This window comes from Bemisia tabaci, chromosome 7 (genome assembly GCF_918797505.1).
Source record: "Bemisia tabaci chromosome 7, PGI_BMITA_v3".
In the NCBI taxonomy this organism is placed as follows: Eukaryota; Metazoa; Arthropoda; class Insecta; order Hemiptera; family Aleyrodidae; genus Bemisia; species Bemisia tabaci.
The window spans coordinates 674,228-699,440 of record NC_092799.1 but is presented as its reverse complement, the minus strand read 5'-3'; the positions used below and the strand labels follow the sequence as shown (position 1 = coordinate 699,440).

Below are 25,213 nucleotides of genomic sequence, written 5' to 3'. Positions count from 1 at the left end.
AGCACCTCCTTCTCTCTCAATTTCTCATTTCCATATTGTCAATATAATTTTACATACCGACTAAAATATAACGCTTGGACCAAGGCACTGTTGCTTATTTTACGTGTGGGCGTAAACTGCTGGACAAAGAAGGTGCGCGGACAAAAAATCGTTGACAAAATGTCCTAAAACCAAACAGAGGGAAAATCAGATGCCCGAGATTCTTCCGATAAAAGTGCAATTTGCGAGGGGAAAGTTGGCAACATTGAAATTTAGTTACGTTTTTTCGTCAGATGAACGACGAACTGAACCAAAGTTCGGTTTCCGTGAGCGAAATTTTCGATGTTCGATATGTAGCAAAGTTTTTCTACTTTTTTTCTTTCCAGGTGCGTAGTAAGCCGGAGTCAACATGCAGCGACAGGCGACGTAAGAAAGGGGGAGAATCCGGCTGGGACAAAGGCAATCACGGTGAAAATTCCTCGGAATTTGCATAGTGATTGGATGAGCAATTGAATTACGGTGCCGTGGAGACGTCACACAGTGCATCGAGTCAATAGGAAACTTTAAACGCTTGTTACTCCCTTTTTACACAATTTTGAGGTTCTAAAAGTGGTTTCATTCGTTTCTTCGTAAAATTCTCTTCTAGAAGTACCCCTTGAAATTTGACATGTGACGAAATAAAGATCAAAATTTGCAGTTTTAGAGCAAAAACTTCATGTCCGAACTCTCAGATTGACTCAATCCACTGTGCGCCGCTGCGACGCTACGCTACGGTGAAGCTTCAATCGGCGACCCGCGCCGCACAGTGGATTGAGTCAATAGAAGAACTCGTATAAAATCTGGCAACTTTCAAAGCTTAAAGTATCGGAAATATGAAGCAATGAAATTTCAGAGAGGCTTAATGGCTTTTTTCATGAAATTTCCTCTTAGAGACACCCCTTACAATTGAATTTGCGACGAAATGAACACGAAAATTTGAAATTTTAGCCAAAAATTTAATGTGCGACCTTTTCTATTAGTTCGTTCCAATGAGCGCTGCCCCGTCTCGGGACGATCCGCCCCCAACTCGGGGCGCGGAAAAAGCGGGAAGGGAGCTACTTAAAACACGGATTCATCCTTTGGGCCCTGCCGGAGCACAAGGCGAACAGCTCAAGGGTTAGCCACGGTCAAGCGTGCTCCCTCCAAAGACTGAAATATGAGCGAGCGCCGCTTCCTGAAACCCAGCTCCAGACAGACCACTTTCAGCCTCGGTACTCTCTTGCTAAAGAAAAACGCCGTATCAACATCCCAATGTTGCCAAATTTTTCCCGACACATGATTTATTTATGATGAAACTTTTTCAAGTTTATCTTTAACATTTTCAGATATATTGTATTCGGTTGCGACCGAAATTGTCTGAAAGAAAACAAATGCTTCCTAAAACTCTAATAATAAAATCGTATTTTATCAAAGGAAATTAGGATATGCATGAAAGTTTCTAACGGCGTTGTTCAAGTCACTCATGTTTTAATTTCAAAAGTCTCCGAGTTTAACGTTTAAAAATTGTATGGAACTGTTAACGAACAGTTAAGCAATTGGGAATTGTTTGAAGATCAGGATCTGTAGATCACAGAATGAACAAAAAAATTCAACAACAGATGAAGGTAACAAACCTTTTGGTGCCATTGAGAAAATGGCAATTGGTCGAATGAATAAAGGTTGCGAATCACAAGGTACATTGTACAGAGGGGGGCCAACAACCCGCTAGCGGGCGCGCTCAATAAAAAAGCTACAAAACTATTAGCAAATTATGCGAAAATACACTTGTTGCTCCTTTTGCACTGACGAAGATTGCAGTTTGTTGGCGGTCGGGAAGTTTGCTTCGTTTTTTGTAAGTTTTACATTATTTCTCATCTACATGCAGTTTGAAATATTACTTGTTTATTTTTGGCCTGGAGTTCGATTTTTTAATCAATTGCCATGTTCTATGCAGCTTAGCCGGCCAAATTTGCAATTAAAATGTAATAGTCGTCATTAGATAAAATCATTTTTGGTGGAAAGTAGCGTTGATCTCCGGTAATAACTTCTATAGGGTGTCTACTAAAATTTAATTTTGGATTTTTGCGAATGAAATTTTCAGAATTTTTGCGCTGGTGAATTGGCACTTGTTCAATTTAAAAATTAACATATTTAATGAGATGAATCAAATGTTTGCAAAATGCTTGAATCACTCAACATTCCCTGATCCAGGATTACTGGTTTTCTTTAGATTTCTGGTTTTTACTGACATGACGGTAGACATCCTGCTCACTTAATTATATTGCTTCGATTTTGAAGTGAATTGCCTCGAGTACACAATACTTGACTCACATTTAAAAAGTCCCATCTATCGATTTCTTATAGTCTTCTTTGAAGCTTGCGGATCCGAATACATTTTATAATTTGTACTACAAAACCCTTTTGATAGCAGTTCTGGTCCCTACGTGCAAATCGAAGTCCCAAGCAAGTTTTTCTTCTCTACGAATCGGTACGACCCCATTGCTGAGTTGGGCGAAGGGTCGTTTGAACTGATGCGACATCGATGCCTCAATTCGTGCTCCCTGACGAAAGGACGTATCTGGATTCCCACGTGAGCCTGTTTCTATATACAAGCCTATGCTTTCTGGGGCTCATGTCGGAATCGAGATACATCATTACGCCAGAGGAGGGAGGAATTACTCTTCGGTAGAGGAATATCGTTGCCGAAGCGGCGTTATCTCGGGAACTCCCGGGGAAGAAGGTCGTCATATTAAAAGGTTTAAGTGGTGCAAGCTCCGGAGAAACTCACTCGGGACGGGGGGTTGGGGGGATGGGGGATGAAAAGAAACTGGGGCTCAAGTGAGGCTGAAAAGCGAGGGGCCCTCGAGAGGGCTTGACGAACCTCTGGCGGAACCCCGAAGCCCGGCTCCCTCCTCCCTCCGACCGGGTACTCGTTTACTCTCGGATTTATTCTTTTCGAGAGCATTTCATCCGGTTCATCATAATTACCAAGACAAAATCTCCGCCGCAGGAACCCGCAAACACAAACATCCCCAACCCCGCGAGGGCCGCCCGACGCTTGCCACTTTTTCACCCATCAATCCCGCTCAACAAACGGGTCCTTCGCTCTCGTCCTAAGGAGAAACCCCGTATGAACCTTCAGCCCTTCCCAAATTTTTATTGATAAAACACAAATTTACTCGTCATCTTTGGAGTATTTTCCTTCCAATGGAAAATTTGCATGCAAATTTTTTATATCCTCGTATTCAGTTCGCTCAGTTGTTTTCACTTAAACATGAAATTCGTCAAATTTCAGACACTTGCAAATTCTCCATTTTTTGATTTCCCCTAAAGCTCTTGAAAAGTCCAAGGAAAAATATTCAAAACTTTCCTCAAAAATAAATATTTTATCGAGGAAATTTTGGAAACTCTCGACTGTTCATACGGCGTTCTTCCTCAGCACGGGAGCATGATAGGGTATCTATTTGCAATATCAGTACTTTTACCGTGCTGTTTTAGTCCACTCCTAAAACTTCAGTGCCTCTTCGGCGGAAAAATCCGTTGCCTTCGTGTGACGGAATTCGACAGTGTTGAAATTAACGCGTCCTTCGTTAAAAAATGACTTAGCTACAACATTTGAAGCTCATTGGTGGCCTGGAGATCAACTGGCTGCACAATTGAGATCAAGAAGGCAAATATTGCACTTAGAATCAATGCAGGTGAGATAGCACGTTTTTCACTTCTTTCAGTCTTAAAATTCAAGCGTGAAATGAGGCGAAAAATCCCGGACCTTTTTGCGGATTTTCCGTGCTTAGTCACCTCTACCAGACCGCCCTTAAAAAATCAGCACTATTTCCATACTTTTCGGACAAGGAGACATGCTGCATGACTACAGTAGTAGTTTTTTAGGGAAATGTAATTTCGTACACTTGCTCAGATCAGTTAGAATATGAGTCAGTTCTGGTGTTATAACTGAACATCAAAAGGTCCAAAAAGTGAGTGCAAAAGTATCGATAAAAAAGTTCTATTTAATAAAATAATAACGAATTGTATAAAAAAAAGAGGGAATAGAAGGGAATTTTGGATCACCCTGAACAAGAACCCTGGAAAAATTCCTCGTCACTGCCCCCAACGCAAGGTTCACCAGCAAATTTCACTGCCCTTTATACCTGATTGTCCAGAATTGGGCAAAATTACTCCACTTTTGAAGAGGAAATTCTCATCCTAACTTTGGTGTTGAGTTTAAAGAAATTTAACTTATGAATGATTTTCCCTGTGGTTTTCTTTTAGCCTTTAATAACAAGTTTAGACTTGACTGAGGTAGTTTGTGAAGCTTCAACTCTGTTGACTACCACTGCGTCGCGATAAATGAGACGAGGTCTGTCCGGACTGACCCAGAGCCGATCAATCATTTTGAGCAGCTCCTCTAAACTTTCCGCCGAAAGATCCTCGAGAGATCCGGAAGAAAAATTGCATTGGTTGCATCCACTTGACTTATTCGAGCTAAATGGAACTACATCGCACACAGAGCCCATGCACATAGTTGCTTTCAGCATAAATGCATATCATTCATTTAAATAATCCCAATCCCGTCTCTTCTCTGCCGATCGTGGATAATTCTGTCTCGGCATTATTTATTAGCTACGAGCCAAGCTGTTTGTGACTCGGTCCAAACTTTGAGGCCAACTTGGCTCCTTTCGTCTTTTGGAAGAGTGAATACATAAATAAATGAATACAACGGAAATGAATAATGTCTAAGCTGCACTGGAATTCATTCTGTCAACCCTCTCCCTCCCCTCCCTCCGCACAACCCCAGATTCGTCACGGGCACTCTAATTCCGATGAACTGCACTGGACAAAAAGTCGCTTGGATCTAGAGTCCAGACTCTTAAAAACATTGACAAGAAAAAATACTCTCATCGGACTTTTTGCTTGAATCAAAAAGAAAATCCGCTTAAATTAAGAGGCTTGGTCATTCGATTCAAGGAAAAATCCGATTGAATCAAGAGTATTTTTTCTTGTTAATGTTATTAAGAGTCTGGACTGTAGATCCAAGCGACTTTTGTTCCAGTGTGATAGAAAGAAAGAGAAACGATCGGAAAAAATGTTTGCTATGTCCGAATGACACTATTTTTTTTTTAAAAAAAACTGCTCAAAAATTTTTGTGAATGCAGGCACTGGAAGGGTACAAATTCAAAACCTGACGAACGCCACCAGGGATTCGTTCAGCTTTATAATATTCCTAAGAGAGCATGATAAATTTACGCATTAGCTGGCAAGGACTGATTTCAGAAACGTTTTTGATTTGTGCATGAGATCAGAAGAGACATTTTCAGTTAGAAACGCCCACTATTCTCCAGGTAAAAAAGCAATATTGCGAGGAAAAATTAGACAACATTAAAATGTGGTTAAATTCATTCACCAGGAAAACGACGATATAACAGGTATTCCTGTTGATCTAATAGAAAAGTTTCCTCAGTGTACCATGACACTACATCTGTTATGAAATGACTCATGAAACATTCGAAGGAAGAGGTATCGATAGGGACCGTTTTTGGGCCCAATCTGAATATTTCTCTATCTCCAAAATTTTTTGCTCATTGAAGGTCTATATTTTATGGGAAGCATAATTATATGGTTACCATCAGTCTCTTTTCGGGTCTAGTGCTCGCCTAAAAATGGGTCAGAACACAAATTTTGGTGCAAAATGCTGGTTTGCAGTTGAATGCCAAAAATACGCATTTTTCGCCAAATTTGGCCGTTAAACCCATACGAGACCAATATTAGACCCAGAAAGAGACCAGATATGGCCTAATCATTATGCACCTCGTAAATTAAAGACCTTTACTGCCGTGCTAAGGAAAAACGCCGTGTGAACCTTCTAAAGTTGCCAAATTTCCTCCAATGAAATTCGTATTATTGAGAGGGGTTATGAATATTTTCTCTTGAAATTTTCCAGATAATTTAGATCTAGTTCCGACGAAACTTCTCTGAAAAATTTAACCGCAAATATCCGCAAGTTTTCCTGAAATTTCGTTTCTAATTGAAGGAAGTTTGGCAGCTGACGAAGGTTCATACGGCGTTTTTCCTTGGCAGGGCGGGCAGTTCAATGGGCAAACAATTTTGGAGATAAAGAAATTTAGCTGAAGACGGCCCTTTTTTCAAAACCTAAAGACAGGGTCGAGTAAAATTGTCTGAGTTGAGCTCAAAACGGCCCTTGATTTTTCAAAACATAGAGACAGGGCTGAGTGAAATTGCGCGGATCGGAAGGAAGAAATATACAGTACTGGCGTGGGACGAAAAGCGAAATTGGGAAAATCGAGGAGTGGAGAGTGAAGAAAACGATGGAAAATAGTCGTGTCGTTTTTCCGTGGCGTGACGTGCTTTGCGATCTATCGATATTTCCCCATTTGAAGCTGTGGTAAATAATCGATTACTAGGCTGTTCGTTGCAAACACCCTGTCCATCGATACTTTTCCATAGGTTTAAATGGCCGATCAATCGATATGTCGCAAAGCACGCCACGCCGCTGTCGTTTTTCCGTCACTGACGGCATGGGCAAATGAAAGGACCGGTAATTAATGAGTCGTTTCCCTTTGGGCTCCGGATGGGGCTGTTTTCCAGTTCTCGATTTGTTTTTGATCTCGGAGCGAATCAAATTTGCTGGCGGAAAAACATCACGTTTACCTAATTAAAGCTCCTCTAGCCTACTCCACTCTCCGCCCGTTCTACCCTTGACATACGATGCCGATTTACTTACTTTGACTACGGGGTGATGCCATGTGCTCGAACCTTTCCTAGAAGTGCCCCCTCCGCATACCCTAGGATTCCTCTTATTTTCTGTCCTACACTGCCGTACTAAGAAAAAAAGCCGTCTGAACCTTCAGATGTTGCCATATTTCCTTCAATATAAACCGAATTTAATGGGAACATTCTATATATTTTTCTTCTGATTTTTCGAAAAATTTTGCTCGCCATGTAATCTAAAATATCTGAAAATTTCAAGGAGAAATATTTATAAATCACTTCAATTATACATTCTTTATTCGGGGAAATGTGGCAACTCTTGAATGTCCATACGGCGTTCTTCCTTAGCACGGCAGTACAGTCGTTCCGCAAAAAAACGCCACCGCATAGACTGCAAATTTCGATGTTAAATTCGTCATGTTATGAATGTTAAGAGGTGCTTTTAAAAGGAATATTACGAGGAAATAAGAGCCACTCATAACTTCTAAGTTTTTCATTAATAAAGCTATAATTTTTTGAAGTTATCGAAGTCCAACGTTGCCAGTTAACTTGGTATCTTGGGTGCCGTATCGACATTTAAGAGGTTCTTAAGAACTTGTCAAAACTGTAATCAAAAACTTTCGCGGACCTCATAAGGTGTTTAAATTGGTAAAATCAGGTGCTTTTGTGGAAAAGCAGAACATTCCAAGACCTGCTACGTGAGATGCCTGACAAATTAATTTATTATTATTATAATGTTTTTTTTACACAAATCAATTTTTGCTTTGTCTCTGCATTGTATCTTCTTCACGTGTGTCCTATTGAGCTGGAATATTAGGTTTTGCCTCAATCATCCCAAGAACTCGTCAAATAAAGAGCCAAGAGCTTAGACCACGGGCAAATGGGCAGATTTTCAAAGTCAAGTGCCAGGTTTAAAAATGATGGCTGTCTCTCATCTCAAAGGAGAAAAGGTTGAAAAGCAGAGAAAAAACCCGGTGAAAAATCTTGGGATGAAGTGTATAATTTTCTTGGAAGTTTGCCAAGGACAGTTTCGCTTGGGGGTATGCGATGCGATAAATAAGCACTCTTTTTGCGGCCGACAAATGCATTTTTGTAAAGGCAGCTCCCAACAGATTAGAGGGCTCTGTCCGGGGATTTTATAGATTTTTCTTCTCCAACGCCGGCCGCGCTGAGTCATTAGCAAGTTTTTCCCTTGCGTAATTATTTCACTTCTCTGCATAAAACCTAACAGCATAAAGGAGGAGCCGGGCTAATGAAAAGTTACTTTCAGTCCTCTTCCTCGTCTTCAAAAACACTCATTTGTCTCTACCTCTTGTATTAGAGCTCATTTAGTCAGCTCCTTTCTTTTTTCCCTTGAAAATAATCGATTGGATCGGCTATTGTCAAAAGACTGTATTAAGCGTCGCATTTACGAAAGTTTTCTCATTAAATCCTTTCGTCAATATTTTATCCATTATGAAGGAATGGAATAGAATGATACTTTGATTATACGGGCAGATCACTCAAATATGAATTGTTTCTTTTTATTCTCCTTCTTCCTCATCTAACTTGTTGACTACAGCTAGGTTCCTGTTCGTCAATCCTCTATTCTAAGGAGTCAATAGTCTTCTAAGGATGAAAATCAGCTACATCGATCTCCAAGCCAATCTTTCAGGTTGCCTTTGACTTGTAAGTCATCATTAATAAAAAAAACATAGCTTGCGTTTTCCCGAGGAACCCTCTCAACATATTTTGCCCACACTTTCCTTCATGTCTTGGTTTAAAATGTTGTTATACGTGCGTCCTGAACCATGTAAAAATCACGTATGTCTGTCTGTACAACTCTCGACGAAGGTATGTCGCTCACCTTTACATTCATCGGTTATCATCAGCGGAATTTAATTTGATTTTTTGCTCAACAAATTGCTCATGACGTCGTCTCCTGGGCGAAAAAACGTAACTTCATTCCACCGTTGCAAAATTTTTATTTTCGAATAGTATATTTACTGAGAAATTGTTAGACATTTATAACTGGAAATTTCAGTGATTTTTCTTCTGATTATAAGTTGAAATCACCTTTCAACTGAAATTACAGTCATTCATTGTAAAACATTGAATATTTGAGATCGAATTGTGTATTGAATATCGATTCTAAAAGCATGACAAAGAATTGATTCCTTCGCTATGGTAACTTCGATGTATCATCATTGGTAAAAAGTAGCGTTAAGAATTTAACTCTTACCTCACCCATTAAATTTTTCGGATTGTGAATATAGGGTTTATATCAAATACAGAGCGCCTACTATAAAACTAGCCGACAAATATGCAACACTATTTTTACTATTTGTATACGATGCAAGTTGAAAAGTTTCAAAATCCTTGAGCGAATAGCGAAAACAATGTAGCTACGGAACTTGCAGCTCATTGGTGCCCTACAGGTCAACTGGCTGCACAATTGACTCGCTTGACACATGCGTAAGTCCAAAAACTCACGAGTCCTAGATTCCGACGTGACAAACGAAAGTCAGGGCTCATTAATTTTTTGGAATTACTTCCGCCTACCAGAAACCAATTCAGATGCAGTCCGCGGGAAACCACATTAATAGAAATCAATGCGCGAGGCAATCTTAAAAAATACGCGTGGTATAAAGCGAAAAATTTTGGATGTTTTTGCGTAATCTTCGTATTTTTTCAGTACTTACTTTTACGCCATAAGAAAAATCAACGCTATTTCCGGACTTGCCGGGTATTTTGAAGCATTAGACATCCTGCAAATATCATACGAGTATTCGAGCAAAATTAACAGAATGGAGATGTTGCCTGAGTGAGGAATTTGCGATTTGACTATTGATTCTTAGGTAAAAGTTTACGAGAAACACAATAGTGCCACTGGTTTTCCCTGAAATCAACTTCCAAGCTCAAAAAAAGCTCTCAAAGTTGATGACGTAATGGAGGGGATATCCCACGCTATCCTGAGAGTCCACCTCTACATCAAGACAAACTCTTCATGCAAAGATAGGGAGCAAACACATCAGCAGGGTTGCCGTGTTTTCATTTTTAGAGTCTCGAGATAAAGTGACAGCCCTGTCAATGAATTTGCTCCTTATCTTTGCATGGAGAGTTCGTCTTGATGTAGAGGTGGACTCTCAGGGTAGGGTGGGATATCCCCTCCATTTCGGCCTCAACTTGAGAGCTTTTTCTTGAGCTTGGGAGTTGATTTCAGGGAAAAGCAGTGGCTCTGTCATGTTTCTCGCGAACTTTTACATAAGAATCGATAGTCAAATCGCAAATTCCTCACACATGCAACATCTCCATTGTCTATGGAGTATTCATCTTTTCAAGCGGTCGTCATGCCGAATCGAGACGAACTGAATCCGTTTGGGAAAGTGAGAAATAGGTGGAATCTCGGGGCACGGCCTGCTCCTGTTCCTGTCAATGCCCAGAAAAGAAGTAAGCGGATCCCGGTCGGTGGCAAGGCAGGGCTGCGGGCTCATTAGGGCACCCGGGGGTTGGCATAGGGGTGGGGGTGGGGGTGGTCCGGGCGACGGGAGCAGAATGGACGCGGGAGATTAGGAGCCGGAGGAAATTGCTTCGCCGAGCTCCGGAGCCGGGGCCCAAATCGACGGGAGAAAGCGCCCTGTCTGTAATTGAGTTTGATGCGATTTAGGAGCAACAACTTACAAGTTTTACAACTCTCCCCTCCCCCAATCGCCGCTGCCACTTACCCCCCGACCACCCCCTCCCTACCGCGTGTCCGGGGGCATTTTTCACTTTCGCCGCCCGCGTGCGAAGCCCTGCCCGCTGCCCGCGCCGAGCCAACGCTGATGAAATCGCCCATCAAGACACCCCAACTTCGGGAATCGAGTTCGGGCAACTCCCCCATCCCCCCCCATTGGACATGATCCCAGCGCGTAGGATACAGTTCCCAGAAACGGACCTTTGATTTCTCTCAACCGTCCAAATTTCATCCGACCAATTTTTAGGCCGCCCTCTCCGCTGTGCGTTTGGCGCTACCAAAAGGGGTTGTAGTCCTGAGAATAACAACCTTTCAGGTGGGAGATAGAAATTAGGGTCGTAGTAGTAAGGTAGTGGTGGGTTGTCGCCTCTTAAACAGCTCCTTTCCTTCGTAGGCCTCGTTTGGTTTGCACTGTGATTATGGGAGGTTTAAGAAAGCCCTCAAAATCGCTTCATTAAAAGGAGCATTTTTCCAAAACTGTAAAATCCAGGAGTATGACTTTGGAAATGGGCCCTAACATGGGATTAAAAAAGTTTCAAATGTGGGAGAAATAATTCGTGACGAACGTTTTGACAGACCGTAAGGTAGATGAGAATCCACCTCATTTAACGATGCCACTTACCTTAATTTATAAGGTACCAACCCACCCACCAAAACTTGCAATATATTTGTTTTAATGAAATTTGCATTCGTTGTCGTGGTGAATAATTGCAATCCCTCTGTAGAACCCATTTTCAAATTTTCCTTGAGGTTTATAATTTTTTTTTAATGATATGCGAAAGATGTCCTTGAACGTTCTGTCCTGTAGTTTCTTGGTTGCGAAAAATAAAATAATAGAGGTCAGATTTGGAAACGTCAAACGTTGTCATTCTGTGTCCGTCACCACGTGAGAAAACTAAATACAGCGATGCGTGAAACTAGCACATCGGATAAGCGAAAATGTTTCGAATCAGCGGATTTGAAAAATCTTCCAGACATCCTGACATGTCTTAAAGGGGGTTATAGACTTGAGCATCTGGTGGACCGCGACCGGATTTAGTTCCGGAGGGAGGCAAGGAGCTGGGCTCGAAAAGCCGATTTCACACATCACAAATAAGAGCTGAGGATGGACTCATCGATGACCTGAAATCGCACCGCAGGCCAATGAGAGGGCTTTAAGGGCATCGATGGCTCATTTTGTGACACGGCTAATCGGCTTAAATTAAAATTCGACCTCGTCCGCCTCCGCACTTTATCAGTGTTTGAATAAGGAATCCTAATTTCAGAGGAGAAAAGAGAGCTACCCTTTAGTGTTACTGTCATGCTGTAGGAAACTCCGTAAGAACAAGTAGATGTTGCCAGCTTCATTCTATGTACTATGGTAGAACCTAGAGTCCCTTTATACCCAGAGTAACGACAACTCGATTATCAGCTGACTGGCAGCCGACCTTGGCTGGCCATGGAGGCCGAAACTAGTGCACTCAAACGAACGATATTGGGGGATAAGGATCAGGAATCCTGCGATGTCTGTCACACAGAAACAACAACATCAACAAATTGATCAATTAAAAAGAAAATGGGATTGGTTTGTGAATAATTTCTTAATCTATTTTCATTTTGGACCGATGGTAATAACAATTTACTCTTGATAAACCACAATTAGGTAATATTTCCATTATTCTTGTTCACATACGAGGTACCGTCATCTTGGTGCACTAGTTTCGGCCTCCATGAGCGAGAACCAATCAGAATTGGATTTTTTTTTAGGCCACTTTCAGCCCAATCCTGGCCCAACCAAAAGTGAGTTGTCGTAACTCTGGGTATAAAGGGACTCTAGTAGAACCGAGTGATTTCAAAAAGCAAGCCCCACTGGCACGCTTAATACAGACTAGGAATTGAAGTACTAATACGAAGTATAGTGGAATGTTGCAAAAATATTTTGGCATAGAAAAGGCTTAAAAATTTCAAACCCTACCGGAGTCATGGTGGTTTGAAGTTTGCAGTCCACAAATTGTCCCTGATTACGGTAAATAGCTACTCACAAAATGCTGATCTACAATACGCGCATATTCAAGTCACAAAATCGCCAGATCATGATGCAATTTCATCCCAAATACCGGCTCAGTAATGGACTAAATCGATCATTGTATGCTATTTTGATTCGCACTAGAAAGAGATTTCTCCGTTAGAATCTTAAAATCCGGGTTTTCCACCCGATTCGACAGAAATCGCTGTGGATTAAAAAGCCTGCTTTCGTGGACTCAGTCCCATTTTTCGTGTGCGCCGACAAATTTAACACACGTTAAACACGAAAATCTTGCAGGATTTCAGAATTGCATTCATAATTGAATCCAAAGGGTCTGAAAATTGGAAAGAAGAATATTTGTGATTTACCTCGAAAATAAATATTTTTTCACAGGAAACAGAGCTTGTAAGAACACAAACCAGGCACGTAGCCAGGATTTTGTTTCGAGGAGGGCTAGGTAGGATGGGCGAGGTCCCCCCTCCCCGACTAAGGGGGGAGTTGGGGAGTATGGAATACTTCGCAGCCCAGAGGGAGGCCCGAGGAAGTTTTTGAAATTTTAAATCTATTTGGACACATTTTGAGGCCTCCGTGACGCAGATTTTCCATCAATTTCTGCGTAAAAATTAAGTTCCTTTTATAATTTTCAACTTAAAATACCTTCAAATTGTTGTATTCAACACATTTGGAAAATTTTAGAAATTTTAACTCTATTTGAACGCGTTATGAATGTTAAAAATTCCTCTTATCTCGCCTCTTTTTTTCTATCTCTTATTTTCTTCATTCTCCTCCTCCTTTTTTACTTTCGGGAAGGTTGAGGGGATCAAGTCCCCCCTCCCCTCTCCGGCTATGTGCCCGGCACAAACCGCGTTTTTTTCTGAAAAGGGTAGACTCACCTCAGCCTGAAATCAAGAAACCTGCTGACTAATCATCAAGCATGCGTTTGTTGGACGGTATTCAGCTTTGCAGAGGAGGCAAGTGCCTGCCTCAGCAAAACCCCACCTTTTACACTGCCCTGCCAGGGAAGAACGGCGTATCAACATTCAAACGTTGCCACATTCCCTTCGATAAAAATGTTCATTTTAGAAGAAAGTAATGAATATTTTCCGTTGAAATTTTCAAGACTTTTCGGTGGGATTGCGAGTAAAATTATCCGGAAAAATGGGGGGAAAATATGCATAAGTTAACCAGGAAATTCGTATTTTATCAAGGGAAATTTTGCAACGCCTGAAGGTTCATACGACGTTCTTCCTTAGTGCGGCAGTTTAAACAAGTATTAATTACTCCGCGGAGTGCGTTACAAGACAAAAATGGAAAAATCCGCTTAACGGTGACGCTCCGTCAAAGAAAGACGGTAGTGCCTCAGCTCGCCGAAAAAAGACCATTTTTACCGAGCTGTTAAAATTATCCCTGCGAGTAGAAAGTGGAATGTAAACAGAGCATACTCTTTAATTTATTCATTCGGCGCATCAAACGGACGATCAGCAGGGGTTAAAACCCTTTGAGTCTCTCCTTTGTTTTCAGGTCAAAATTTGAAAATCAAAGGGAAAAATTCAGATACGACGCTGATTTTACACTTAGGTTTCTGATAACGCGAATTTAATTGTCACCCTTTTTTAGTGCTAAAAGAGTAGATGTACAGTAATACTCATGTTAAATCTAACAAAAATTCCATCAAAGCCTCTAACACAGAATCATGAAAAGAACAATTTTCGCAACATTGGGCAAAATTCAATGATTCAATTTTAGAAATAATCCTTGCTAGCAATTAAAAATCACCCTATTTCACCCACTTGTTAAGTAGATCCATTCCTTAAAAGTCTTACGCTACAATTTTTTACTGTATTTTATATTGTCAGCAACAGCGGGTGATCAAAATACCTTCAAAGTATCTTCTTCCGCAGTTATTCTGCTGGATTGGACTCGAGGTTCGTAAAAATATGTGTCTATGTTGTGGTATCAAAAAGGCCTATTTTAATCACAAATGTAAATCTTATCGATCGTAAAACTGCAGGAATGTGAATCTCGATTAGCAGTGTTAAAGACCTCACATCATAATTTATTTTCCACACGAAAAAATACTGAACATTTTTTTTTCTTTATGGCTGGGATGATTTTTTTCTCCCTGTGCGAGGAAAATTCTGTAAAAATTTCATGGCATGATGTTGGTTCGTTCACCTTTTGAAAATTAAAATGGCAGCGGAGATGTGCCGGTTGGGTTTGCCTCCGTGATCCAGTGGCGTGGCGTGCTTTGCGATATATCGATTGTTATGCCATTTAAACCTATGTAAAATGATCGATAATCAGGGTGTTCGCAGCGAACACCTTAATAATCGATTCTTTACCATAGGTTTAAATGGCATAACAATCGACATATATCGCAAAGCACGCCACGCCACTGCCGTGATCCGGTATTTTGTTTAGTCTTCTCTTTTTCTCGTGGTTTTCGACGTAGATTTACGTGCTCAAATTTAAAAATTCATTTAAACGAAGTGTTTTTAAATTAAGGTACGTAAATCTACTTAGAGAAGCACAAGAAAAAGAAAAGAATAGCTGAGGTTTTGATAAAATGCAACCGAGGTACCCATTTTTGCAGTTTTACCGTCAATATGGGGACTCCCTCGCGGAATAGAAACGATTAGGCTGCCGTGCTAAGGAGGAATGCCGCGCCGCACAATGAGTCGAGTCAATAGAAGAAGTCGGACTTTGCAAACTTTAAACGCTTATAACTATCCGTTCATACAAACTTTCAAGTTCTAAAATTAGTATTTCCATGGATTTCCTCGTGAAATTTACTACAAGAAGCACCCCTTGGAGTTTAAAATGGCGAAAGAAACATACAAATTTGCAGTTGTTGGCGCCGATTTTCATCGTATTTTTTCGCTATATTTGTCGCTACAAGTCGGGCTTGCAGGACGGCAGGAGGAGAGAGCCCCGAGGCGGCTGATCGGCCAATCAGAGCTGATTGGAGATTTTCCCCTACTTTCCCAGTGAGCTATTTCAGACTTCAGCTCGCGTCGCCTCACTTACGTCGATTACGCCGAGAACGTCGCCGCTCTTCCGTGATTCTCTCTCCTGCTGCTGCCTTGCTGTCTTGCTGCCTTTCTTTTGAAAATTGCTGCTTTTGCTGCTATTCTTACCGCTTCTCATCACTCTTGGTAAAACAAGCTCGCTTATTTAGTAGTAGACGACTATTTTCCTGCTTTAGTTATGATGGTATGAATGAGAGTGTGCTTGTCGCCCAACCGCACCCTTGCCCTTAGCTACCGCTCCCTTTTTCCTGATATGACCGCACTTTTGATCCTTTACGCCCCCGCTTGAGAGCTGTTACCATGCTAGGCTAGATTTCTAGCTTACGCGAGTGAGATGGCGCCAGGTTTCGCCCGTGACGTCGAGAGCATGCCGCTTCAGCGCCGCATGGCTGTACCAGACTGAGGACTTCGGTGAGTGCTTAGAGTGCATATTTTTCATATTTTTATAGTGCATTTTCTCTCTGTCATGTAGATTTATCCCCATTTTCTCTCTTTATGGACTGGCCGCTTTGAGTTCGACGGGTTCCATCCATGCGCTATCTATGATAGGCTCGGAACTCGTCGTTCCGAGGTTGCCAGATCGCTTCGCCCTACTCTTCTTTCCTCTGTCCTATTTCTCTCTCTATTCTATTTGCTCCCCTAGCTATTGGAGACCGCACCAAATGGTCCTTCGAGCCGGAGTTAATTAATCAAGCTCTTTGGCTTACGCTTTTTTTTTACAGTCCACAGTGATACAATGCTTACCCTCGCCGCTGAATTTCATTATTGCTCTTCTTGCTTTACAAATTAACGAAAAAGTAGCTCGTTCTTTTCGACCTCCGCTCTTTCTCTTTTCTCGTGAATCCCTCGCAAAAGCCATGGCCGGGGGTGACAGACCCACCGAGCCTACCGCACACTTACTCTCAGAGTACTTCTATACTGCACCTGCTCAAACTATTTAGAAATATGCTTCACTTCTTATCTCTTCTCTTTTCAGTGCTATATCTGCCTTTTTGTTCTCTTTTGCCTTTTTTGGATTCTACATGACCAGAGATAGCACGCCTCTTGCACTCTAAGCCCCTCGCCGAATAAACCTCCATCTTGTGAAACTCAACGCTTCCATAGTAAATTATCTATAAGTACCAAGAACCTTATGTTCACGACCATGCAACAGTTTTTCCAAGTTCTCTCGACTTAGCGCCGATTCCTGGTGCCAACCACTCGCGTATCTTTTCGCTATTTTTTGATAAGTATCAAAGCTAAATATTTTTTCTTGCCTTTTTTTTTCTGCTCATTTATCTGCTAGTAAATTTTGCATCAGTGTAAGACTGTAGTAAAAAGTTAGTGCATTGCTTAGAATTAGTTACAGTGCTAACAATCTCGCTTCGAATTAAGATTACATATCTGAGACAATATTTTTCCGCTTTTCTCTATTTTTTCTCACGATGTAAAATTGCAATTCATGCAAAACTGCAGCTTCTGACTTTGTTCTCAATGCTTTTAGTAGAATGCTTTAAAGTAGATTTTGGCTTAGTTGATTGCTTCTTGCTGACATATTTTCGTAGTGTTACAGTGTCTAGTGCTTTTGAGTTTTTTTGTGCGTAGCGCTTCTCTTTTTGCATTTTTTTTTATATTGTTGGCACGAGCTTGAATTCGCTCTTTTTTCTATCCGCTTAAGTCACCGCGTTTAGTTGTTCGATCTTTTTTCTATCCAATTAAGTCACCGCGTTCAGTTAATCAAGAAAATTTAAAATGGCAGACGCCGACGAACTCACGCGTCAAAAGGAGTTCCTTGAACAAAAACGCGCGCGAATTTACAATTGCGTCGAAAAAATCCAGACTGCTTCAGCGGATGTAACACTCGCTAATTGTCACATGTACGCTGACACTCGCGAACGCGTCAAAAAATTACAAGAAGATTTTGATGCATGCCAAGACGAAATTCTAGAATTGAATACGCGTTTAAGTGAGGATAGTCAAATCCCGACGGTCAAAATGCAGGACAAGTTTGACGATTTGGTTGATTGCGCTTTAAGCAATTTTTTGCGTTACATGAAAGCTCCTGTCTCAGAACCTGGCGGAGCTCCTGCCGCCCCGCCCCCCGCTCAGTCCGTCGCTACCACATTAGAGCATGTACGTTTAGGTCCGCTCAAAGTTCCGACTTTTGACGGTACGGTAGATAAATGGCCAACATTTTACAATTTGTATAACGCTGCGGTTCATAATTCTACTAGTTCAAATGTTGTAAAATTTCAACGGCTTTTGTCCTTCTTAACAGGGGAGCCGCTTTCCATGATCGGAACCATGGACATTACCGATGAAAATTATAAGGTTGCTTATGATATGTTAAAAGATCGCTATCAGCGTGAAAAGCATTGCATTTTAAGGCATTATCATGGTTTGTTAGAACTACCTATGGTAAGCAACGACACCCAGATGTCTCAGTTACTCGCTAAATTGCGTGAACATATTCATGGCCTCACTGCGCTTAAGCATAAAACCGAGTCTTACGGAAATTTTTTGGTTGCAGTAATTCTACTAAAATTTAACAATTTTTATCGGAGACGCCTAGATGACGCGCGCGATCACCCTACAACGTACCCAACGCTTTCTGAAATCATTAGTTTTATTAAGGCTGAATGCACGCTTGTTGGTGATTCAGACTTACCCTCAACCGCGAATGTAAAACGCTCATCGTACTCGAGTCGCAATTTTTTGTCGCATACTGCATCTAAAAATCGGAGTTCTTATGAGCAGATAGCGCAACGTCGCGGGTATCAGCCCACGCGGCGAGTCTCAGCCGCGGACACCGGGCCGAACTTTGGACCGTCACACGCCGACGCTCCTGCAAGTTCGTCGTCTTCGCCGACCAAATACTCCAATAACAAGTGTAAATGGTGTAACGCGAATGATCACGTGATCTACGGATGCGATACTTATCTACAGCTTGATACCCACGATCGCGCTGAAGGCGTAAAAAAGAAAGGTCTCTGCTACAACTGCTTATCACCGCATTTTGTGTCTGCCTGCCGTTCGCCTAGAAATTGTTCGGTATGCAATGGTCGCCACCATTCTTCGTTACATTTTGAGGAAAACAAGCTCGCGCCCGCGACGCTCGTCAACGCGGCGACCTCCCGCCCCCCGCTTGTTCCACCTCCGCATCCAGAAGCTCTTACAGCGCACATCCCGATCTCTCATGATAACGCGGTTCCATCCGCGCACCTCGCTGATGACGTCACTCAGGAAGCTACTCAAATAAACCCGCTATCAGACGGTGCCGTTTTGTCTGCGGCCCTCGCGTCGAATTCCACACCTGCTCCCGCCTATAGTATTCTTCCCACAGCGCGTGTTATTTTGCGCAGCGCAGAGGGTTATAAAATCCCGGTTAGGTTGATTTTTGACTCAGGCGCTATGAGCTCGTTTCTGACGCGTAGGGTGGCTCAACTTCTTCATTTAAAGCCCAATCACGGCGCCCCAGATGTTACTGGAATCGCCGAATCACCCGTGTCTGTTGATGGAGTAGTTACCGTTGACATTCTAGATTCAAAAGAAAATCTCGCTTTTGCAAATGCGCGCCTTATAGTAGTAAACCGCTTAACAGGAAAAATTCCTCCTGTTTCTATTCCGCACGAAATCCGCGAAATCTTCACTTCTTATGATTTAGCAGACCCGCTGTTTACAGAAAGCGATTATTGCGACTGTTTACTAGGAGCAGATATTTTTCCATTTTTGCTTACTGGTCTTAGGGTCGCGCCGACTCAAGACGGTCCTATCGGTTTAGGGACCACGCTAGGCTTAACTGTCATGGGTCCTGTGCCCAGTTCTGAACCCAATAGAGAAACCGCACTTAAACGTTCATCGCTAGCTCTTCTTACTCATACGCTCGATAAGATTTCGCAAAAAATCGAAGATTTTTGGTCCATTGAGCAAGTGACAGCGTCTAAACCCGCTTTAACTCCTGATGAAGAGGAGGCGGAAAATTTATATGTGCAAACCACTGTGCAACAGGAAAACGGTAGATATAAAGTTAGACTGCCGTTTAGAAAAAACCATCCCCCCTTGGGACAATCGCGTTTTCAGGCCGAAAACCGCTTCGCGTCGCTAGAAAGAAGGTTCGCAAAGGATGAAAAATTTCATTCGCTTTACAAGGATTTCATGAAAAATTACAAAGAAAGTAATTTTATGTCTGTCACAAAACCGCCCCCTAGTTATCAGCAACATTTTTACTTGCCACATACTGGGGTTTTGAAAAATTCTAGTACCTCGCCGCTTCGTGTAGTAATGGATGCGTCTGCCCCTACGAGTAATGGTGTGAGTCTTAATTCCATTTTATTGCCCGGGCCAAAACTGCAAAATGATATACGTGACATATTAATTTATTACCGATGCCACCCTGTGGTGTTCTCCGCTGACATTCGTCAAATGTTTTTACTAATTGATCTCCACGAAGATGATAGATTTTTTCAGTCCATTCTTTGGCGTGAATCTGTAAATGACCCGCTTTTAGTGTACCGCTTTTTTTACCTTTTCATATCGCTCTGCCCGCTATTTTCACTATTTTAATCAAATTTTAAACTTATCGCTATTCCGCTAACCACTCCCACCGCCCCCAACCCCCCTCTTTCCTTGCTTCTTGCACCGCAAACCACCGCTTCTGCAACCGCAAGTGAGTTTATTTATCAGCCACTAGCAAATAGTTTAGTTTTAGTACTAGTTTGTAAGTTCTTCGCATTTTTCGTTTTGACGCCTCGCTGAGGCGCCAAGGCCGGGGGTGTTTGTTGGCGCCGATTTTCATCGTATTTTTTCGCTATATTTGTCGCTACAAGTCGGGCTTGCAGGACGGCAGGAGGAGAGAGCCCCGAGGCGGCTGATCGGCCAATCAGAGCTGATTGGAGATTTTCCCCTACTTTCCCAGTGAGCTATTTCAGACTTCAGCTCGCGTCGCCTCACTTACGTCGATTACGCCGAGAACGTCGCCGCTCTTCCGTGATTCTCTCTCCTGCTGCTGCCTTGCTGTCTTGCTGCCTTTCTTTTGAAAATTGCTGCTTTTGCTGCTATTCTTACCGCTTCTCATCACTCTTGGTAAAACAAGCTCGCTTATTTAGTAGTAGACGACTATTTTCCTGCTTTAGTTATGATGGTATGAATGAGAGTGTGCTTGTCGCCCAACCGCACCCTTGCCCTTAGCTACCGCTCCCTTTTTCCTGATATGACCGCACTTTTGATCCTTTACGCCCCCGCTTGAGAGCTGTTACCATGCTAGGCTAGATTTCTAGCTTACGCGAGTGAGATGGCGCCAGGTTTCGCCCGTGACGTCGAGAGCATGCCGCTTCAGCGCCGCATGGCTGTACCAGACTGAGGACTTCGGTGAGTGCTTAGAGTGCATATTTTTCATATTTTTATAGTGCATTTTCTCTCTGTCATGTAGATTTATCCCCATTTTCTCTCTTTATGGACTGGCCGCTTTGAGTTCGACGGGTTCCATCCATGCGCTATCTATGATAGGCTCGGAACTCGTCGTTCCGAGGTTGCCAGATCGCTTCGCCCTACTCTTCTTTCCTCTGTCCTATTTCTCTCTCTATTCTATTTGCTCCCCTAGCTATTGGAGACCGCAACAGCAGTTGATGTCAAAAATTGCATGTCTGACCTCTTTAGTTGACTCAATCCACTATGCGCCGTATGAACATTCGAGGGTTGCCAAATTTCCCCGGGTCAAACATGTATTTTCACGAAAAGTTATGTGTATTTTCCCTTGACATTTTCAGATATTTTGTGTGAAATTGCGGACATGGTTTTCTGAAAAATATTAAGAGAAATATTCACATTTCTCCCAGTAAATTCGTATTTTATCGAAAGAAATTTGGCAACGCCTGAGAGTTTATACGGCGTTTTTCCTTAACACGGCAGTATGCTGTCCTGCTGAGGAAAAACGCCGTATGAACCTCCAGGCGTTACCAAACTTCCTTTGATAAAACACGAATTTTCCGGGTAAACTTATGAATATTTCACGAATCGTTCTCCGCTTCCAGGATATTTATGGCAAAACGAGGAAAACACAAATAAATTAGAAGAAATTGAACTACGAAGCACGCAAACTCTGTGTGCCTAGATGGCTTTTTAGCATAAATCCACGGAAATTTAAACACTAGATTTGATGGCGTGAAGACGATGACTTAACGGAAGTGGCTGCTTTAACGGGAGCGCGGAGGAGTATAACTTGCGGGGCCCGGGAAAGCGAAAACTCCGGAGGAATTGGTCCGTGTAAATAATCCGAAGCTTGAGAAGGAGGACAGGGGGGACCCCCCACGGGAGGGGGAGAGGGGGGAGCTAATTAGTTTGGGCGCAATTATTCCGGTGATTAACTCGTCGTGGTCGCCAACTCAGACCCGAGTTCACCCTCGAGACGGACACCACGACGCCCAAACTCCCGTCCTAAGGAAAAACGCCGTATGACCTTTTAGACGTTGTCAAATTTCCTTAAGGAAATTAAGAATTTCCGGGAAAATTTGTAAACATTTTTCTTTAAATTTTTCAGATAATTTTGTTCGCAATTTTACTTAAAGTTCTTGACAAATTTCTCGGAAAAATATTCATAACTTTCCTAAAAAATAAACATTTTATCGAAGGAAATTTTGTAACTTTCGAATGTACATTCGGCGTTCTTCCTTAGCATGGCAGCAAAAATGTCCACGTTTCGGGCCCAAACGACGAGTATTAGCACGAATCAGTTTTAACTTTCAGTTTTAAGCCCGGGTTGTTAGGGAGTGTTCATTAATCACGTTACATTTGAAAATTTTGCATCCGTCGTAAACGAAGGCGGCCCATTTTCAGGGGACGCTTACTTATGAATCCAATAGCTTATTTTAGCTCACATACCTTAGAGGCAATTTCTAAACTAAAAATATTATTATATCATAATAACCCTTTTATCAGGCATTCTAAAATATACTCTTCCATGTGTTTTGACAAGAGGTAAATCTTGGCCAGAACATTTCTATGCGTTTACTGAGCTGAAGTCGACCATAAAAATTAAATGTCCCCAGTGTGTCAAAATTTCTCAAAAGATAGAGGTTTTGCCCAAGAAACGGGATGTTATCGGAAACTAGTGCACGATTAAACAACTTAAAATCACTTATGAACTCGAAAGTTTTTGTAGGCAGCCAAAATTATTTTCAAGAACACTTACGATTCTGCCGTGCTAAGGAAGAACGCCATATGTACATTCGAACGTTGCCAAATTCCCTTCGATAAAATGTTTATTTTTTAAGCAAGTTATGGATATTTTCCTTTGAAATTTTCAAGAGCTTCACGTGAAATTGCGAGCAAAATGATTTGAAACAACTGGAAGAAAAATATTCATAAATTGACCAAGAAACTCGTGTTTTATCAAGGGAAATTTGGCAGCATCTAAAGGCTCATGCGGCGCTCTTCCTTAGCACGGCAGGAATGTTGCAAGTTATTCATTTCGAGGTTAGTTAGTACTGTACTGAGCGATTCGTGTTAAAATCACTGTGTTTTGATAAGTTCTGAAGCTAGTGACTATGCTTTTGTCGCAAATGTTCCAGAAAATTGACGTGTTTGATTTGAGGACGTATGGATTCAACGGATCCGACCGGGAATGGCCGAGGGAAGGACACCCTGACTGCGCGTGAAGCTACAACTTGACTTGGCTCGAATTTGATGGCATCACTGGCCGAGGGCCAGATAGACGTCACATATCACGCCTAATCCTCATCCAACGGCCATCTTTCTCTTGGACAAGACCGCCTCTCATAGCTTGCTTCCCCCGCCTTCTTTCAAATTATTGCCACCGACACGATATCACTTCATGAATTCGTCGCAATGTAGGTGCTTCTGCTGGTAGATTATTGTAATCTATAGAAAAAGTGATAGATAAAAGAGACAGAAAAAGAATTGAGCTATTCTATTGATTGAAACGGGTAGTTGTAATGAACTGCGGGGGGAATGAAGGACAATAATGGGTTCCTCCGTTGGTTTCCATTACTGCCGTGCTAAGGAAAAATGCCGTATGAATATTAGGTAGTTGCCTAATTTCCCTTGGTGAAACATGTATTCTTTACAATATTCATGCATGTTTTTCCTTGAAATTTCCAGATATTTTAGATTCAATTGCATACAAAACTGTCTGGAAATTTTGGAAAATAATATTGAAAATTTTCCCTATAAATTCGGTTTTTTATCGGAGGAAACTTGGCAACGTCAGAAGACTCATGCGGCGTTTGGCACGACAGATTAGATTATAGTTAGTCCACCGCTCATCTCCTGTGTCCGCTGCAACCACCCGCATCAGGACACACAACAGGATCGCACCGTTTTCTCTTTGTCTATCATCAATTTCAATGATCAGCCCGCGCCCTGGTAAAACGGTCCCATAGGAACCCATTAGATTCTAATGGGGACCCATTAGGTTCCTGAGCGCGCCCAATGGGTCTCACGAATCCCAACGAGGACCAATATAGGTACTTCATGACATGCTATAGGAATCTATGGGGACCTAATGAGATCCATGAAATTCCAATGGAGAACCATGACGAATTGCCAGTGGAGAAATGAAAATTGAAGGAAAGACATAAACAAGGGTGTTGCTAATATCTGGAGCCGAACTATTTGCTCGCCAGATGTCTTACTAATCCCAGGAGGGGCTACAGAGTATTCTTAAATTCAACAATGTTTGTATAGCAGCTGCGTTACACGCAGCGGATGGGGAGGGGAGGAGGGTCAAAAATAGGGTAAAGAGCGCTGTGTGAATTATGAACGCCCCCTCCTCGTCTTGAATGAGAAATCTGTTTCAGTTTAAAATTCCATTTTTCTCGTATTGACGCAACTGTATCGTTATTTTCGGGCTTAACAAGATTTACGGCGCAACTGTCCGCTGCTTGATCAAAAAATCCATCGATGCTCGCGCGCTCCAAGGGCGGGGGGGGGGGGGGTGTTTGCGGGCGGGGCGGGGGGGATGTGATTTGTGCGCGGCTCGATTCGCCGTAGATGGCTTAAAGCTGATTCGCCGATACCGGCGTTGCCAGCTTTCCGTATGCTTCCGTTTGATGAAAGTATGTATTTATATCGTAAAAAAGCCCATCTTCAACGACTTGATCGTGAAAAGTGGCAATGTCGAGGCGAGGCAACACCTGGAATTGTTTACATTTGCGCTCAGGTCGGCCCGAGTTTGATGTCCCTTCTGGCCCTCCCTCTACCGCCCCAATTTAACCCTTCCCGATCGCCCCCCCCCCCCCTCGGCCCGTTTAATGGCCCGTTGTTGACGATAGTCTTTTCATCGTCATATTCACATTTGCCTCCTCTCATCGGTCTTCAGACTAATGGACCGCTCTCAACCACCCGATGGGCTGGATCAGTAATTTACAATTCTTGCGCTTTCAAAAAGTATAGAGTACTCGCAGTTTTCACGGATTTCCCCCAATTTTTTCAAACAATATGAACCATGCACAGAGAACAAGTTCAAAGCTGCGTATTTTTAGCTCCAATTCAAACGATTGTTGCGAATGAGGCCTCTATGACGTCCGGAGCTAGCCGTCCCACTGCGGGTACACTTTCGACCTCGCAACTTTTCTCCCGCGGTTTACGGTCATTTGGACATATTTTTGTCAAACGGAACTATGTGCATTACAAAAAGAGCCCTGGAACCCATGAAAATATATGCATACCAGGGCTCACGTCATAACGCACGTAGTTTCGTTTGGCAGAAATACGTCCATTTTAAAATAAGTTTCATGTCTGCTCCCA

General features: G+C 42.3%; 2 protein-coding genes across 4 annotated transcripts in view; one reads left to right on the top strand and one right to left on the bottom strand.

The window, feature by feature from the left end:
• Positions 1-25,213, bottom strand: part of LOC109031971 (dual specificity calcium/calmodulin-dependent 3',5'-cyclic nucleotide phosphodiesterase 1A) — a 423,891-nt gene that overhangs the window by 297,316 nt on the left and 101,362 nt on the right. The gene's annotated exons all lie outside the window — the stretch shown is intronic.
• LOC109039744 (uncharacterized) lies at positions 15,295-23,328 on the top strand. The gene is made up of 2 exons (XM_072302228.1): positions 15,295-20,533; positions 23,017-23,328. Exon 1 carries the CDS (start codon positions 17,204-17,206, stop codon positions 20,012-20,014), a length of 2,811 nt encoding a protein of 936 aa, XP_072158329.1. The 5' UTR covers positions 15,295-17,203; the 3' UTR covers positions 20,015-20,533; positions 23,017-23,328.

Excerpts from the sequence above, each read along its gene's own strand:
- LOC109039744 (XM_072302228.1), top strand. The coding sequence starts at position 17,204 with ATGGCAGACGCCGACGAACTCACGCGTCAAAAGGAGTTCCTTGAACAA.